Source organism: Gymnoscopelus microlampas, assembly GCF_963454915.1.
Source record: "Gymnoscopelus microlampas genome assembly, chromosome: 8".
Lineage (NCBI taxonomy): Eukaryota > Metazoa > Chordata > Actinopteri > Myctophiformes > Myctophidae > Gymnoscopelus > Gymnoscopelus microlampas.
Genome location: NC_139945.1, coordinates 13437332 through 13454442, shown reverse-complemented (window position 1 = coordinate 13454442; position 17111 = coordinate 13437332). Strand labels below are relative to the sequence as shown.

Sequence of the window (17111 nt, the reverse complement as noted above, 5' to 3'; positions counted from 1 at the left end):
AGCATACATTAGCAACTCAAATCTTTGCTTCTGGGGGTCCCTGGAACAAAGTATTTTGAGATGGGGGTCCGCGACCAAATACATATACATTTTAGGGTCCTTAAAGACCTTAATGGGTTAAATAACACACTAGTATTCACAAGTCCTCTATGAAAGTTCTTATTCTTTGACCCTGCACCGACCCAGTTCTGGGTGCTGCTGAGTGCTGACCCACTGGTTGGAGAAAGTCTGTGGAATACACCTTTGTTTGACTTGCTGGGGAGTGAAGTATAGCTGTAGCTTTTGAGAATCTCAGACGATTGAAGGACAAAGCTGCCTCATCTCACAGTGCACACGGAGATGTTGAGATCAGATCTACAAGCTCACACTGCGTCGTCGTGAGCTCGCGGAACGTTTTGGTCGTATCGTGAAAAAAATAATGTTCCAAGTACAGTTGCAACTCGGGTCCGTTTTCCAATTTAGGCGTTTGGCAGACGCTCTTATCCAGAGCGACTTACAATAACCTGTTCAATCCGGGAACGCATCGCTTGTTATTTTAGATTTCTTTGGCTATTCAAAAATAGCAGATCTAAAACCTCATTGCACGCGTGCCACACTATGAGCTTTTAGATCTGCTATTTTTTTTAAATCGTGAACATTTGTGCAAATCTTTGAATATGCATTTATTTTTGTAAATTTTTTAACTCAAATCTTTGCTTCTGGGGGTCCCTGGAACAACATATTTTGAGATGGGGGTCTGCCGACAAATACATATCATTATGTGGGGGTCCTTGACATGGAAAAAGTTTGAGAACCACTGATATTATAGCAAAATAAGTGGGAAAAAAAAAAAAAAAAAAACTGTTAGGATTTAGAAGATATTTGTAAAAAATGTTTGCTTTAAAGTGTGTATTAAAAGATTTGCACACATTTTCATGATTTTTCAAAAATAGCAGATCTACAAGCACTCTGTGCCGCCCTATGAGCTTGTAGATCTGCTATTTTTGAATATCCAAAGAAATCATATAATCACACAGCTGTGTTCCCGGTCTTAATGGGTCAAGTGGCTAAACCCTGTATACTTTGTATACCGGACGGTGTCCCCCAGGGGTCTATACTAGGCCCCTTCCCTTCCTGTGACTGGATGGTCAGCGGGCTGTATATTCGGAGCCGCCCGTCCATCCCGGTACCCGTCTTGAGTTCAGCTTTCAGACCAGTGGGGTCTCAGAATGGGGCCCGGGAACCCCTAGTGGTCCTTGAGGGGGGTTCCAGGGGGTCCCCAGCTAAATGATCAATAGTCAGGAACCAAATGGGCCTTTTTACAGGTCTGTGAGAGTGAACAAATGGAACTAAACGAGTGTGTAATGCTGAGGGGGAACACACTTGTTTCGCTCTCAGAGTTATGGGGTCGGTGGCCTAATGCAGTGGTTCTCAACCTTTTCAGACCGTGCCCCCCCCCCCTAAATAATGATATTTGAACTGGGGACCCCCCAAAATGATCATATTTGAACTGGGGACCCCCCACCTTGACAAGCACTTGGAATTGTAGGAGTTGTGGCATTACATTTGGTTTGACTCAGTTCCACAGATAAATATCGTGAAAATAACGATTTGCGCACATTTTCAAGATTTTTCAAAAATAGCAGATATACAAGCTCGTAGCGCGGCACTCGGTGCCGCGCTACGAGCTTGTAGATCTGCTATGTTTGAATAGCAAAAGTATAACATTATGGCTAAAGTGGTTAAAATGATTAGTTAGTTACAATTTAGTAACTAATTGTAACTAATTTAGCTGGGGACCCCCTGGTACCCCGCCAAGGACCCCCGGGGGTCCCCGGACCCCACTTTGAGAACCAATGTACTACATTATTCATGACATGTTCTCACAGACAGCGCCTTGAGACACGACGGTAGCCCTGCATGCATGTCCTCTGGCCCTCCACAAAGAGCCCTGTGGAATGACTGTGTGTGTGTGTGTGTGTGTGTGTGTGTGTGTGTGTGTGTGTGCTGTACACTAGAATGCCTGTCTTCTCGTCTGCGTTTTGGAGAAAAACAGATGTCCAGCAGTGTGCGGAGAGAACTATATTTAACGGACTGGATGTCTGTGCAGATTGAGTGTGTGTGTGTGTGTGTGTGTGTGTGTGTGTGTGTGTGTGTGTGTGTGCGTGCGTGCACGTGCGTGTGTGTGAGTTAATGGAGACATACTTTAACCCATTAAGACCTGAGTCTGATTCTAAAAAAGTCTTCTAAATTCTAACAGTTTTCTGAAAAACCTATGTTGCTGTATCAGTGGTTCTCAAACTTTCTCATGTCAAGGACCCCCAAAATGATGTGTTTGGCCGCGGACCTCCATCTCAAAATATTTTGTCCCAGCCAGGGACCCCCAGGAGCAGAGATTTGAGTTACAAAAAATTGCTTTAAAATATATACATTCAAATATTTGTACACATTTTCACGATTTAAAGAAAAATAGCAGATCTACAAGCTCGTATATCTGCTATTTTTGAATAGCCAAAGTATAAAATTATGCTTTTTTAGCTAAAAAGCGAAAATAACGCAGATTCTTTCCCGGTTTTAATGGGTTAAGATGAGTTGATGGAAAGCATCCAAGTAAGAATAAAAATAAAAAATCTGACTGCCTCAATGTCCCTTTGTATTAACTGCGGGTCATCCAAACAGACTGTCATGACATCATCTGACAGTGTGTGTGTGTGTGTGTGCTGTACACTAGAATGCCTGTCTTCTCGTCTGCGTTTTGGAGAAAAACAGATGTCCAGCAGTGTGCGGAGAGAACTATATTTAACGGACTGGATGTCTGTGCAGATTGAGTGTGTGTGTGTGTGTGTGTGTGTGTGTGTGTGTGTGTGTGTGTGTGCGTGCGTGCACGTGCGTGTGTGTGAGTTAATGGAGACATACTTTAAGATGAGTTGATGGAAAGCATCCAAGTAAGAATAAAAATAAAAAATCTGACTGCCTCAATGTCCCTTTGTATTAACTGCGGGTCATCCAAACAGACTGTCATGACATCATCTGACAGACTTTCTTCCTCGCCTCTGAGCAGGACTTTGTGTTCGAAGGTTTTGCTTTTATTAAGTTCTGCAGTGAGCATATCGTACCTTATCCCATCCAACGTTAGCATGCATGGCAAATCCTGCTACAGTTTACAGTCAACAACTTCATCATCAGAGTTATCCATTCATTTCTCAGGCCTTGCACATTAAAGCTGAGTTGAGCCTGCAGTCTGCACTCGCATGTACTGTCACGTATCTTTTATCATTATATAAAAACACATTGTAATACATTGGCACAGGAGCGTAACAACACTCGGATATCAGATTATATTTTACACTTAACACTGGCCTCTAGGCATTTAGCTGATGCTGTTAAAACGGGTGCAGCACTTTAGGACTGGCTTCAGCTCCCAGATTACAGTGACACAAGCAGCCATTAGTGAGTACATACTAGGGTCTGGCAATATATCAGTATTATACTGATATCAATATATGACATCATAATATCCTGATATGGCAGTGTGTTGTATTTTTCCTGGCTTTAACCACTTAAGCTAGTTTATTATTTCAAAAACGTTCAAAATGAGCCAAAATAGTATTTTTTTTTAAAACATACCGTAATTAATCTAATTTTAATTTGTCTCTCAACTTTATATTTGCCTTTACGTTGATTCTATAAATTCACTGTGATTTACTTGTTTATAACTTGCTTTTATATGGCTGTCATGGTGTTGCTGGTCATCCTTGATTGGAAAGCATTCTGGGTCAACTGCTGCTGTTTAAATGAAGATAACTGGACTTGACTTAGTGAGTACATACTGTACTATAGTAGTGAGTACATACTGTAGTTAGTGAGTACTACTGTACTATAGTAGTGAGTACTGTAGTAGTAGTGAGTACATACTGTAGTTAGTGAGTACTGTAGTAGTAGTGAGTCCATAATGTAGTTAGTGAGTACTGTATTAGTAGAGAGTACATACTGTAGTTAGTGAGTACTGTAGTAGTAGTGAGTTCATAATGTAGTTAGTGAGTACTGTAGTAGTAGTGAGTACATACTGTAGTAGTGAGTACTTTAGTAGTGAGTACATACTGTGGTAGTGAGTACACACTGTAGTAGTGAGTACTTTAGTAGTGAGTACATACTGTGGTAGTGAGTACACACTGTAGTAGTGAGTACTTTAGTAGTGAGTACATACTGTGGTAGTGAGTACACACTGTAGTAGTGAGTACTTTAGTAGTGAGTACATACTGTGGTAGTGAGTACATAGTGAGTACATACTGTAGTTAGTGAGTACTGTAGTAGTTAGTAGTGAGTACATACTGTGGTAGTGAGTACATAGTGAGTACATACTGTAGTTAGTGAGTACTGTAGTAGTTAGTAGTGAGTACATACTGTAGTAGTGAGTACATACTGTAGTAGTAGTGAGTACATTCTGTAGTAGTGAGTACGTTGCCATGATCTCAACAGAAGGAATGTATCAGCAACTCCAGCGTCCGGCTGCAGCGTCACTTCATTTATTACATTCACGTGCGGTGCGCTCATAGACGCCGTCGTACTCACTCACTCACTCACTCATAGCGTATCATTACATTCATGTACTGTAAGCTCATACTGACTGACACCATAGCCTACTCATTTGATCCCCCGCTGAGAACAGGCAAGACGGAGCGAGTCACACAGATATTTGTGTGCTGAGCAAAAAAAAAAAGAAGAAAAACGCATCAACCATTGGGGTTATACTGTGTGTGAGAGAATGTTTCAAAACACCAGCATTTGATACGCCAACAATGCAAGATGGAAGCGATAGCAGAAATGCTTGCGCTCTCCAGCAATCACACCCCCCCCCCCCGCCCCCCCCTAGCGCTGGCTATGAATCATCCTAAATGTGATGCGTGCCAGCAGCTGCGAGTGACTCTAAATCAGTGTTTCACAAACATTTTCGTGTTTCAAGGACCCTCTAATTGATATGTATCTGTATCAAAACTATTCCTATTCTTTTTTTTCCCCCCTATTTAAAGCATTTTCAAAATAGCCACTCTACAAGCCTTTGTAATTACAACGCGACACGTTGTGAGCTTGTAGATCTGCTATTTTTTAATATCGTCTCTGTCGGTTGGAAACCTCATGGTATGTTCAAAAAATGGCAAAAGTAGCAGATCTGCAAGCTCAAAACGGGCCGCGTTTCCAGCTTGTAGATCTGCTACTTTTGATGCTTGTGACGCTGTAGGGCGTTCAAGTAGGGCGTTCATTTACCCAGTTTGGTGATACAGTTGGAGCCGTTTTCCTTACAGATACTTACTGTACCACCACTGTGTGTGTGTGTGTGTGTGTGTGTGTGTGTGTGTGTGTGTGTGTGTGTGTGTGTGTGTGTGTGTGTGTGTGTGTGTGTGTGTGTGTGTGTGGCGTTGCGCAACACGCTGGGAAAACCATTTGCAATGAATACAACCGAAGCAAGATTTTAACCACTTAACCCATTCAAATCCGGGAACGCAAGCACGCTACGAGCTTGTAGATCTGCTATTTTTGAATAGCCAAAGAAATCTAAAATGACAGAGATCCGGATTGAATAGGTTAATCCCTATATACTTTATTGTACATCAAATAGGGAAAATAGCTTGTTTAAGGTTGTAGATTTGCTATTTTTGCTGAATGGTCCCCTATTTTTGACAAATGTTCATCTATTCTCACCCAATGTTCATCTATTGTAGCCTATTATCACATGCCCAGAATAGGGATGCTAGGGTTCATGTAATTAAGGAAGAATAATCCAATTCACATCGTTTGTTAGCGAGAAGCACTGGTTCACACTTAGCCCTTTAATCCTTTGTTTGGCAGATTGTGCGACATCTGAAAACATGAATTAATCCTCCCGAATATTGCAGCTTTTGTTCGGTAGCTTTTTTCAATACATGGGTTTTTTTGAGGAACGACGCACAACTCGTGCAGCTTGTAGATCTGCTATTTGCGGTGCACGACGCTGCGCGAGGCAGAAGTATAGATCGGGCATTAAGCGAAAACGAAGACGTGGGGAGAGGACAAAAGGAAAATCAGACATCCGCAGCAGCAGCATGTGGAGCAGAATCTCAAAACACAAAGGAGAATTCTGTGATCTAAGGAAGCACAATGGATGAAAATATAATTTATGTAAATGAGGGGAACAAGACAAAGGGGGCACTTTTCTTTTCCCTGCTTCTGTCAAGTGTATCAGATTCCTAAATATCTCCTCTGCCTCATCCTGTTCTCTCAGCCTACATTTATCACACTCCAAACACTGCTATGTAGGGCACGGCTCAAATAGGGAGAGATTTATTAAATTGATGTGTCTATATATAAGATAAGAGATGTGATACGAGTTATTTGATCTGGTTGGAGGATTTTGGTTTGTTTCAGTTGCCAGTATACTGTAGTAATGGCATTGTTTTGTCTTTTGGTATGATTTATGAAGTATGATTACAAATACAAAGCATTTTATTCAACACATATGCTAAAGTAAAGCATAATCTTGTGTATTGGTACATAAGAGAAAGATTGTTCAGATTCCTCAGATATTTCAAATAGAAAGACAGAAGGAGAAGACGAATTTTCAAGGAAAATGTAATAATAATAATAATAATTATTATTATTAACGGCTCCCGATTAGAGTTCTCATATTCTGCCCGAACCCGACCCTACTCGACGCGACGTTTTCGGGCTGGGCCGTAAATGCATGCTAATTAGTTGGCCCGAGCCAAGCCTTGGGTTCCGGGAAAAAAAAGAATCTATTCCCCCCAATAAACACATTTCAACTGCCCCTAGCCAGGGACGTGCACAGATAGACTCTAGGTGGTGCTAGAGCACCTGCCCTTTGCCCTCTTGACCAGAAGTGCCCTTTTTCCAGTTTACAGCAGGGGTCTTCAACAGGGGGTCCGGGACCCCTAGGGGGTCCTCAAGAGTTACTACAGGGGGTCCGCTAAATCTTTATGTGATATGATTTTTCTTTTTACTCGAAACCTAGCATCCCTTTTCTGAGGAGAACTTTAGCCAAAAATAGCCGATCTACAAGCCCACAACGCCTCGCAGCGCGAGGCGTTGTGGGCTTGTAGATCGGCTATTTTTGGCAAAGAGGTATAGGTGTGGAGGGAAAAAAGAGCAGATCAAGTCAACAAAAAAAAAGTATAATTTACTTGAGCACCTGCCCCTCAAAATGTCTGTGCACGCCACTGCCCCTAGCGGCCCAACGGTAAGGCAGACAAAAATGGCAGTGGATACGTTGGATGCAGCTCAAAGTGAACTTTACTCAGATATCTAGTTTGTCGCTGCCCGACCTTCCTATTCCGTGTTATAGAAAAGAAAATGACGAAAATGGCCCAAACTCAAGCATCGAAAATCGGCAAAAGTGGCCGTTTTCAAGATGTTTTGTCCATTATCTCTGGAACGGAAGGTCCAATCTGCTCAGTTCGAAGCTTGCTGGATGCGTGACTTTGAGGACACACATTAAGCTCATAATGACATTTTGTTTCGGGTTTTGGGGGGTTTCAGGCCTAAAACTATGGTAATTGTTCGGGCCGGCCCAGTTAGGGCCTAGTTAGGGCCGGGCCTTAAGTTCCCCCGACGAGCAGGTTGTTGCCTTGCATGGTTTCCTCTGTCATCGTGTGAATGTGTCAATATAATGCACATTGTAAAGCACTTTGGGGAGCTATATAAATACACCATTTATTATTAGTATATCGTCTCTGTCGGTTGGAAACCTCATGTGTCCAAAACAGTCACTTTTCAGGATTCAAATTCAAAAGCATCAAAAGTAGCAGATCTACAAGCTCAGATCTGCTACTTTTGTGTGACTCAGTACTATGATCAAGTAGGGCGTTAATTTACGAAAAAAACACAAACAGTTAAAATATAGAGATAAGAGGTTTCCAACGATATACAACAACCATGAAAAAAAGGAATAATCCGCAGTGTTAAGAAAGAGAATAGTGTGACCGTTGTGCTAGTGCTTAAAGGAGGAGTTCACCCAAAAAATGACCTATTTTCCATCAATTGCACACCCCATGAAGCCTTGAATTCATGGATTTATTTTTGTTTTTGTGGCATTCCTAAGACACAAATAATCTACTTTGTGTCTCCTACCGGATACATTAGCCGGTAGGAGACGGGAATCAAATCATTGGCTTAGGAATGCCACAAAAAACGAAATAAATCCATGGATTCAAGGCTTCATGGGGTGTGCAATTGATAGAAAATAAGTCATTTTTTGGGTGAACTACTCCTTTAATCCATTCAATCCGGGAACGCATAGCTGTGTCATTTTTGATTTTTAGCTATAATCATTATTTTATACTTTGGACAGATCTACAAGCTTGTAGATCTGCTTTCTTTTTGTATCGTGAACATTTGTGCAAAACTTTGAATATATATATATATATATATATATATATAGCATTTGTAACTCAAATGTTTGCTTCTGGCGGTCCCTGGAACAAAATATTTTCAGATGGGGGTCGGTGGCCAAATACATTTTGTGTTCCTTGACATGAAACAGTTTGTGCACCGCTGATATAGCAACACACGTTGTTCAGAAACCTGTTAGGATTTAGAAGACATTTGTAGATGCGTTCCCAGATTGAGATTGAGGTTTAGGTGCTTGAAGGTGCCGTGCACAAGGTCCTTACTGCTAGCTTACACAGTACACATCTATTTTAACCCATTAAGACCTGAGGCCGCTTCTAAACATTTTCAAAATCCTAAAAAAAAAATCGGAAAAAAATATTACAAAAATAATTTTCACGATTTTTCAAAAATAGCAGATCTACAAGCTCATAGCGCGGCACTCGGTGCCGTGCTATGAGCTTGTATATCTGCTATTTTTGAATAGCCAAAGACATCTAAAGTGACACGGATGCGTTCCAGGTATCAATGGGTTAAATATGTGTGTATACAGCATGTAAAAGCTGTAAAGAGAGACCTGTGCCAGTGTCCTTGGCGTTATTCAACCCACGGGCTGCCTCTGACCCCCAGACAGGCAGTCAGGGGCGGCCGGGCAAAGTGAAAAATCTAGAATTATTAATCTACGTAATACAGAAATAAATGTTTGAAGTAAGGGTGGTGTGATGACTTACAGTAGGTATACTTTCCTTTATGTTTAGGTGTATTCACCTTTAATGCTTAACCCTTTAAGACCTGAAGCCGATTCTATATGTGTCCTAAATCCCAACAGTTTGTTGAAAAACATATGTTTCTATATCAGTGGTGCTCAAACTTTTTCATGTCAAGGACCCCCAAAATGATATGTTTTTGGCTGCGGACCCCCATCAAAATATCTTGTTCCAGGGACCCCCCCAGAAGCAAAGATTTGAGTCACAAATGTTCACTTTAAAAGAATATATATTCAAAGATTTGCACACATTTTCACGATTTTTCAAAAATAGCAGATCTACAAGCTCGTAGCGCGGCACTCGGTGCCGCGCTATGAGCTTGTATATCTGCTATTTTTGAATATCCCAAAGTGTAAAATAATGCTTTTTAGCTCAAATCTAAAAATGACACAGTTCCAGGTCTTAATGGGTTAACTTACACTCGTTGTATGACAAGCGGCGCGTGCTGAAACAGCCGATCTACAAGCTCACACCGCGTGAGCTTGTAGATCGGCTATTTTCAGCACGTGACACTAGTGGCACGTAGCAAAGTATACAAGTCAGGCTAGTGCTCGTGTGTTGCCTCTGCAAGGAGAGTGTGGTTAGTAGCATAGTGTGTTTACAGACTCTAAACAGAATATTCCACCGACTGTTGCTACTGAATATTGCGCATTGGGTATTCGCCGGACCGGCACTGAATATTCCAGTGAGAATAAATGCAGGTATTTAATGTGAGTACACAGTTTACAGGAGCTGTGTGAAGTGCCGATTCCGAATAGAATAGCAGGCAATAAATCTCATAATTGAATTGTCAGAGTATACAGTCCGTGCATTGAGTGCAGGGACTGTATGTAATTCAGGATGCATACGAGTATTGTGAAACCAATAAGTGCATGCATAACAAGGACATGCACAGGTAGTATGTAATTATATGCTAGTTATTATAGACAAAAAAATATAAGAGTTATATTGTTGCTCTTGATCATGTCACTGTAATAAAAATCTAAACTATTCCACTTTTGGAAAAACAAGTTCTATTAACCCATCGATACCTGGAACGCACGCATCTGTGTCACTTTAGATGTCTTTGGCTATTCAAAAATAGCAGATATACAAGCTCATAGCGCGGCACCGAGTGCCGCGCTATGAGCTTGTAGATCTGCTAGTTTTGAAAAATCGTGAAAATATTTTTTTAATATTTTTTTCCGAAAAATTGTTAGGATTTTTTATTTTTTTAGACGCTGCCTCAGGTCTTAATGGGTTAATAAAAGCAATCATCTTCAATTCACTGGTTGGTCAAGTGTGTGCAGGGTCTGGAGGCCTTGGAGCAAAATTTGTGAAATTGAATTAATTTACATGCTGATACTTGAAGCTGGGTGTACAGTTTACTGCACTGATACTTTGAATTATCATTGTAATTTTAAATTGGCTCGCAACTTCAAAGGCTGCTGCTGAAAGGAATGCACTAATTATACACAGAGGGTCTCGCTATCAAACACTCCAGCTGCTGTTGGACATGCAATGTACGACGTGCTTCATTTTAGAAACCACAACTGTTAACCGAGTCTTTAAAAGGAAAACTGATGGGTTCAAGTTAATGCCGTCCAATGAAATACATATTTGGAATGGTGGTTTATATTTTTATGTACACAGTATCCAGCATGCGGTAGATATTCTTCTCTCAACCAACTTGTTGTGTCTTCACAGCTTCAGGGATCGCTGCGGAGGAAGCTCGAGGGAAACGCACCCGGACACAATCCAAAACAGAACGGCCTCTCCTGCGGCCTCTCTGGATCGGACTTCAAGCGCGTCCGCGTGGACCCCGGCGGCCTGGGCCACGGGCCCTGTGGTCTCCACCTGAACCCGTCCCTGCAGGCCTCCTCCGCCCTGCAGAGGAGTAACTACATGATGCCTCACGGCGTGGGCTCCGATCTCTTCCACATGACCCTGAAGGAGATGAAGAAGGAGCCCGTGGAGGTGCACTCGTGCGGACACTCCTCCGCCGAGATGATATTTGACTTTAAGGAGGAGGGCGGCAGTCAGATCGACCCGGAGCTCCAGGACCTGTTTGACGAGCTGACCAAGTCGGTGCCGTCGCTGAACGACCTGGAGCTGGAGAAGATGCTGAAGCAGGACGACACGTTCGGCCTGGACCTGGGCCGACCCAGCTCGGCCGGGGCCGCCAACACCGGCCTGTGTCCGCCGCTGGACAAGCCCATAAAGACGGAGTACAACCCGGACTTCAACCACGGCGGCCACGGCGGCTCGTCGCAGCTCCGGCCGGCCTCGGCGGGGCCGTCCTTCGCGCCCAACGGCTCGTCCCCGGCCGCCTCGTCTCAGAAAGCCAACGGCCAGGGAGGGGGACATCCCCGAGGCCTGCCGTGCTGGCCGGAGATGTCCCACGCCGAGCAGCTCAAGCAGATGGCGGCCAACCAGCAGCAGCCCGGCGGCTCGCTGCTCCAGCACCACCACCATCACCACCACCAGCCTTCGCCCGGCGGAATGAGCGGCTGGCCGCCGGCCATGGGCGCCCACCCCACCGGCAGCGGTTTCCCACAGGACAAAGTCTCCGGCGCGGCGCCGCTGAGGCTCGCCTCCCAGAGCAAAGGGATCAACAACTGCCTCTTCAAGTCAAACGGACACAGCGGCCCCAATCATTTGGACATGAAGGTCCTCGGCACCAAGCCCACCTTGCACTTCAGTCCCAAAGCCCCCCACTCGGTCAGTCAGCCTCTGCCAGGCATGGCGAGCTCGCTGGGCAAGGCTTCAGCCCAGCAGCAGCAACAACAACAGTCCTCTGCTGCAGCAGCAGCAGCAGCAGCAGCAGCAGCAGCAGCCCAGAACGCGTCTCATTCAGCTCTGCACTACCAGAGCTCACAGCAGGGCTCCCTGTGTCTGCAGCCCAAGCCTGCTCCTCAACATGGAGCTGGGCTCAACTTCAAGCTGGCCCAACAGCGACAGGTGAGGCAAACACTCAATTAGGGCTGCAAGTAACTATCGCTTATTTTCGTAGCGATTATTCTATCGATTACTTTGTCGATTCATCGAATTACCAAGCGTGTTTTGTTTTGTTTAATTACATTTTATATTATATCAACAAATCAATTAACCCCTTAACCCATTGAGACCTGAAGCTGATTCTATATCAGTGGTGCTCAATCTTTTTCATGTCAAGGACCCCCAAAATTATATGTATTTGGCCGACGACCCCCATCAAAATATTTTGTTCCAGGGACCCCCAGAAGCAAAGATTTGAGTTAAAAATGTTCGCTTTAAAAATATATATATTCAAAGATTTCCACACATTTTCACAAGCTCGTAGCGCGGCACTCGGTGCCGCGCTATGAGCTTGTATATCTGCTATTTTTGAATAGCCAAAGTGTAAAATAATGCTTTTTAGCTCAAATCTAAAAATGACACAGTTCCAGGTCTTAATGGGTTAAGCGTTGTTTTATGCTTTGTTGCATAACGATGTCGTGCAAAAATTGTGAAAATAGCTGATCTACAAGCTCACAGTGCGTCGCCATGCGATATGTTGTGAGCTTGTAGATTGCCTATTTTCATTATTTTTGACATTTATTTTTCCAAGGACCCCCAAATTATATTTATACCCCCATATAAAAATATTTTGTGCCAGGAACCCCATTTAAGGTTTGTGTTGTCAAAATGTTTCCAAAATAATATTCAAAAAAGTTCAAGATTTTTTGGAAAATAGAGGTGGAGGTAGCACGTCACGATGCAGCGCTAGTGGGTCGGCCATTTTGAAATAGCTGATGGGGTTAAAGTGGTTAAACGTATATATTGATTCTATATTAAGTAATTTTACCGGGGACCCCCTTGAACCCCCTTTAATGGACATGTTGCTTTCTGATAAAGAAATGCGTCACGATGCAGCGCTAGTGGGTCGGCCATTTTGAAATAGCTGATGGGGTTAAAGTGGTTAAACGTATATATTGATTCTATATTAAGTAATTTTACCGGGGACCCCCTTGAACCCCCTTTAATGGACATGTTGCTTTCTGATAAAGAAATGCATCAATTGAAACGTTCATTTCATTAAATAAAAGGTGTACTAATAGGATTTTAAATGTTCAGGCTTTATCCTCTATCCCCTGCTTTAATGCGATAAGCGATAAGCGTTAAAATAAATTAAGTTCAGGTTGATTGTACAAGCTTATCCGTTGCCTTACAAAAGCCACTAGCTTCAATTTTCAATGTATCTTTCAACTCTAGCTCCTCGTTACTGCTCTTCAGTTCTAGGGCATGCTGAATGCAAGATTGGATGGCGTATTTCGTTAGAATTTTTAATAGGGGCCTTTTGGCAATGTGAAAACAACACAGTGCTCTCATTATATTTATTTTATCCCCGCTGATGATCTGGTAACAGGATACACAGCTCAGTCCAAATGCCCGCTTTGCTCCGTCTCCTGCTCGTCACTCTCGTTTCCTCGCGTTGCTCCCGGCATTTAACCCATTCAGACCGGGAACGCATCCGTGTCATTTTTAGATGAGCTTGTAGATCTGCTATTTTAGAAAAAACTTGAAAGTTTGTGCACATCTCTGAATATATATATGTTTTTTAAAGCGAACATTTGTAACTCAAATCTTTGCTTCTGAGGGATTCCGTTTTTAGTTTTTTTTTAACGTATGTTGCTATAATATCAGTGGTTCCCAAAACCAAAATGATATGTATTTGGCCGTGGACCCCCCCCCCCCCCCCCCCCCCCCCGTCTCAAAATAATTTGTTCCAGGGACCCCCAGAAGTTGTAACAGAGCTAAAAAGGATTGCTTTAAAATATATATATATATTATTCAAAGAATTGCGCACATTTGTAATTTCATTTTTTCAGAAATAGCAGATCTACAAGCTAGTGCCGCGCTATGAGCTTGCAGATCTGCTATTTTTGAATAGCCCAAGGAAAGATGCGTTCCCGGTCTTAAAGGGTTAACCGGCTGTCTCCAACTGCAAGGGGGCACGACGTGACGCCGTTTGCCCTGGGAGTTGCCGCTCCATGTCACTGTTTGAAGGTGTTGCCTGCGCGCCCGTCGTCGTCTCGTGGGCTCCCTCTGAATATGCATCTCTGCCTCCGAGTGCTTTTGACGATGACACGGATTGCCAGAGCGTGGTAGATTAACCCATTCAATCCGGGAACGCATAATACTGTGTCATTTTGGATTTTTTGGTTCATTCAAAAATAGCAGATAGACAAGCGGTGCCGCGCTACGAGCTTGTAGATCGTGAAAATGTGTGCAAATCCTTGAATGTATATGTTTTTCAAAGCGAACATTTTTAACTCAAATCTTTGACTCTGGAGATTCTACAAATGTCTTTTAAATCCTAACCGTTTTTTTTTTAAAGAAACTTATGTTGCTATAATATCAGTGGTTCTCAAACCTTTTTCATGTCGAGGACCACCCAAAATGATATGTATTTGTCCACAGACCCCCATCTCAAAATATTGTGTTCCAGGGAAGCAAAGATTTGAGTTAAAAATGTATATTTATACTCAAAGTTTGCACACTTTTTTCACGGTTCCCCCCCCCCCAAAAAAATAAATAGCAGATCTACAAGCTTGTATATCTGCTATTTTTGAATAGGCAAACAAATCTTAAAATGACACAGATGCGTTCCCGGATTGAATGGGTTAACATGCAGGACTTATAATTCCTCCGCATGTCACGGTGGCTCTCCGTCAGGGCGTAGATTCTGTGCGCAGCGGGATTTGCTAATTGGAGGTTGTTAGCTAGAAGGGACAAGTGCAGGGAAATGACAGTAATCTGCTTAGCCTGGTGCCGGAGGTTTTAATCGCTGATTTGTTATGATTTGGGAGTTTCAGACTGTCCCCCAACCCTTTTTTTTCGCTCCTTTTTGCACAAACGGTATCTCTGGCTGCCTTTGTGTGAAATGGAAATTTGAACCGTTTAAAGAGAGCTCTTGTAACCTCTACTGATCAAGGGAAGTGGCTGGGTGATTGTAGAGAGGTTGTACAGTCATGACAAGCAGTGTTGAACCATCTCCGTGTACCGCCATTATCTACAGCCATTCACCAGAAAACGCAACAACGCAACACTTTAAAGGCTCAAACAATGATACAACAACAACAACAACAACAACAAACAACAACTGCCCCACCACCAATAATAATATGCATAAATGAATAAATAAGATAACAAGTGGAGTCATGTTTTTATTCTAGGTGATTGACTCTGCACTTAATAGAAAGATTCTCCATGGACGACAGATTTCTTTAAACATCTGTTCTGTATTTTGTGGTGGAAAAAGTACTCAAAGGTTTTACTTAAGTAAAAGTATCAATACTGCGATGTAGAAGTACTCTGTTACAAATAAAAGTCCGGAATTAAAAATGTACTTGAGTAAAAGTACCAAATATTGGCATCAAAATATACTTAAAGTACCAAAAGTAAAAGTACTAAAATGTTTGAAAATAGCAGATCTACAAGCTCACAACGCGTCGCATCGCGACGCGTTGTGAGCTTGTAGATCGGCTATTTTCAAATAGCCTATGTATAAAACAGGGCTAAAGTGGTAAATGTATGTTTCATAATATCATAATTTATATCTGAAAAGTAACTAGTAGCTAAAGTTTTCAAATAATTGTAGTGGAGTAAAAGTACAATATTTGCCTCTGAGATGTAGTGGAGTAGAAGTAAAAGTACTGAAAATTTGAAATACTCAAGTAGAGTACAAATACTTCAAAATTGTACTTAAGTACAGTACTTAAGTAAATGTACTTAGTTACTTTCCACCACTGATTTTGGGACTGTAATATGTTTGTTTGAATTCAATTTGTGACATTTGTAAACAATGGAGGAAAAACAGTCCTATATTTAGGACAAGGGAGCTCAAAATAGCATGCTATGTTCCATCAACAAAAATCATGCTCTTTCAGAATGTATGCGAATATGAATTAACCCTTGTTAATATGTTCAAAATAGGCCTGAATTGGGCCCAGCGTTCTGGAAGCATTGTGTAAAACAGTGGTTCCCAAACTTTTCTGGATCGGGGCCCACTTCAAAATCTCAAAAGTGTTCGCAGCCCACCCATCTCAGATGGGTGGGCTACGTGCATTTTCAGAGCATATTTATTTTAACCCATTAACACATTAACCGCCAAGAACGTAGTCCTACGGTCCGTTAAATCCAACTGTTAAGCGCCGAGACCGTAGTGCTGCGGTCCGGGTGCTTTTTCCTTTTTTTCGAAAAAAAACTTTTTTTTCAATTTTCTACACGGACCATTTTCAGTGTAACACCACCGGAAGTCGACCGGAAGTGCGTTCCCGTTTTTTGTTTCCCGTCGGCCTCCATTCTAAGGCGCACACTAAAACCCCTGTCTAGCCTGTGTAGTTTTTTCTCCTCACATTTCCCATGTTAACATAAACGGTCAGAACTCAAACATGGCGGCTCCGTTTGACACGTGGTCTGCACTAGTAGATGCAGGGACATGTGCACGTTGTTTACAAACAGTCCATCGCGCATTCTAAAGGATTTTAACGGGGCCTATGGCGACGTGAAAAAAACAAAAAACAAGAATAAAACCTTGGCACTGGTGAGTACATTCTGAGATTAGCCCTTGGCAGTGGATGTGTTAAGACCGGGAAAGCAACTACTTTAACCATTATTTTATACTTCAAAAAATCGTTATACTTGAAAAATCGTGAAAATGCGTCCAAATTCTGGAATATTTATACTAAAGCGAACATTTGTAACTCAAATCTTTGCTTCTGGGGGGTCCCTGGAACTAAATATTTTGAGATGGAGGGCCAAATACACATCATTTTGGGTGGTCCTTGACATGAAAAAGTTTGAGAACCACTGATATTACAGCAACATAAGTGTTTCAAAAAACTGTTAGGATCTAGAAGTTTGTAGAATCGGCCTCAGGTCTTACGATACGATAATATACGATAATACTTTATTGTCAGTTTGCACTGAAATTTGTCTTGCGACCCAGAAACAGCCATGTATGCAACATATAACAGTACACAC

General features: G+C 42.3%; 1 protein-coding gene across 1 annotated transcript in view; it reads left to right on the top strand.

The window, feature by feature from the left end:
- Nucleotides 1-17111, top strand: part of maml2 (mastermind like transcriptional coactivator 2) — a 93369-nt gene that overhangs the window by 62130 nt on the left and 14128 nt on the right. The window contains exon 3 of the mRNA XM_084064388.1: nt 10812-12065. Coding sequence (XP_083920514.1) covers nt 10812-12065 — 1254 coding nt within the window. The remainder of the gene's footprint in view (nt 1-10811; nt 12066-17111) is intronic.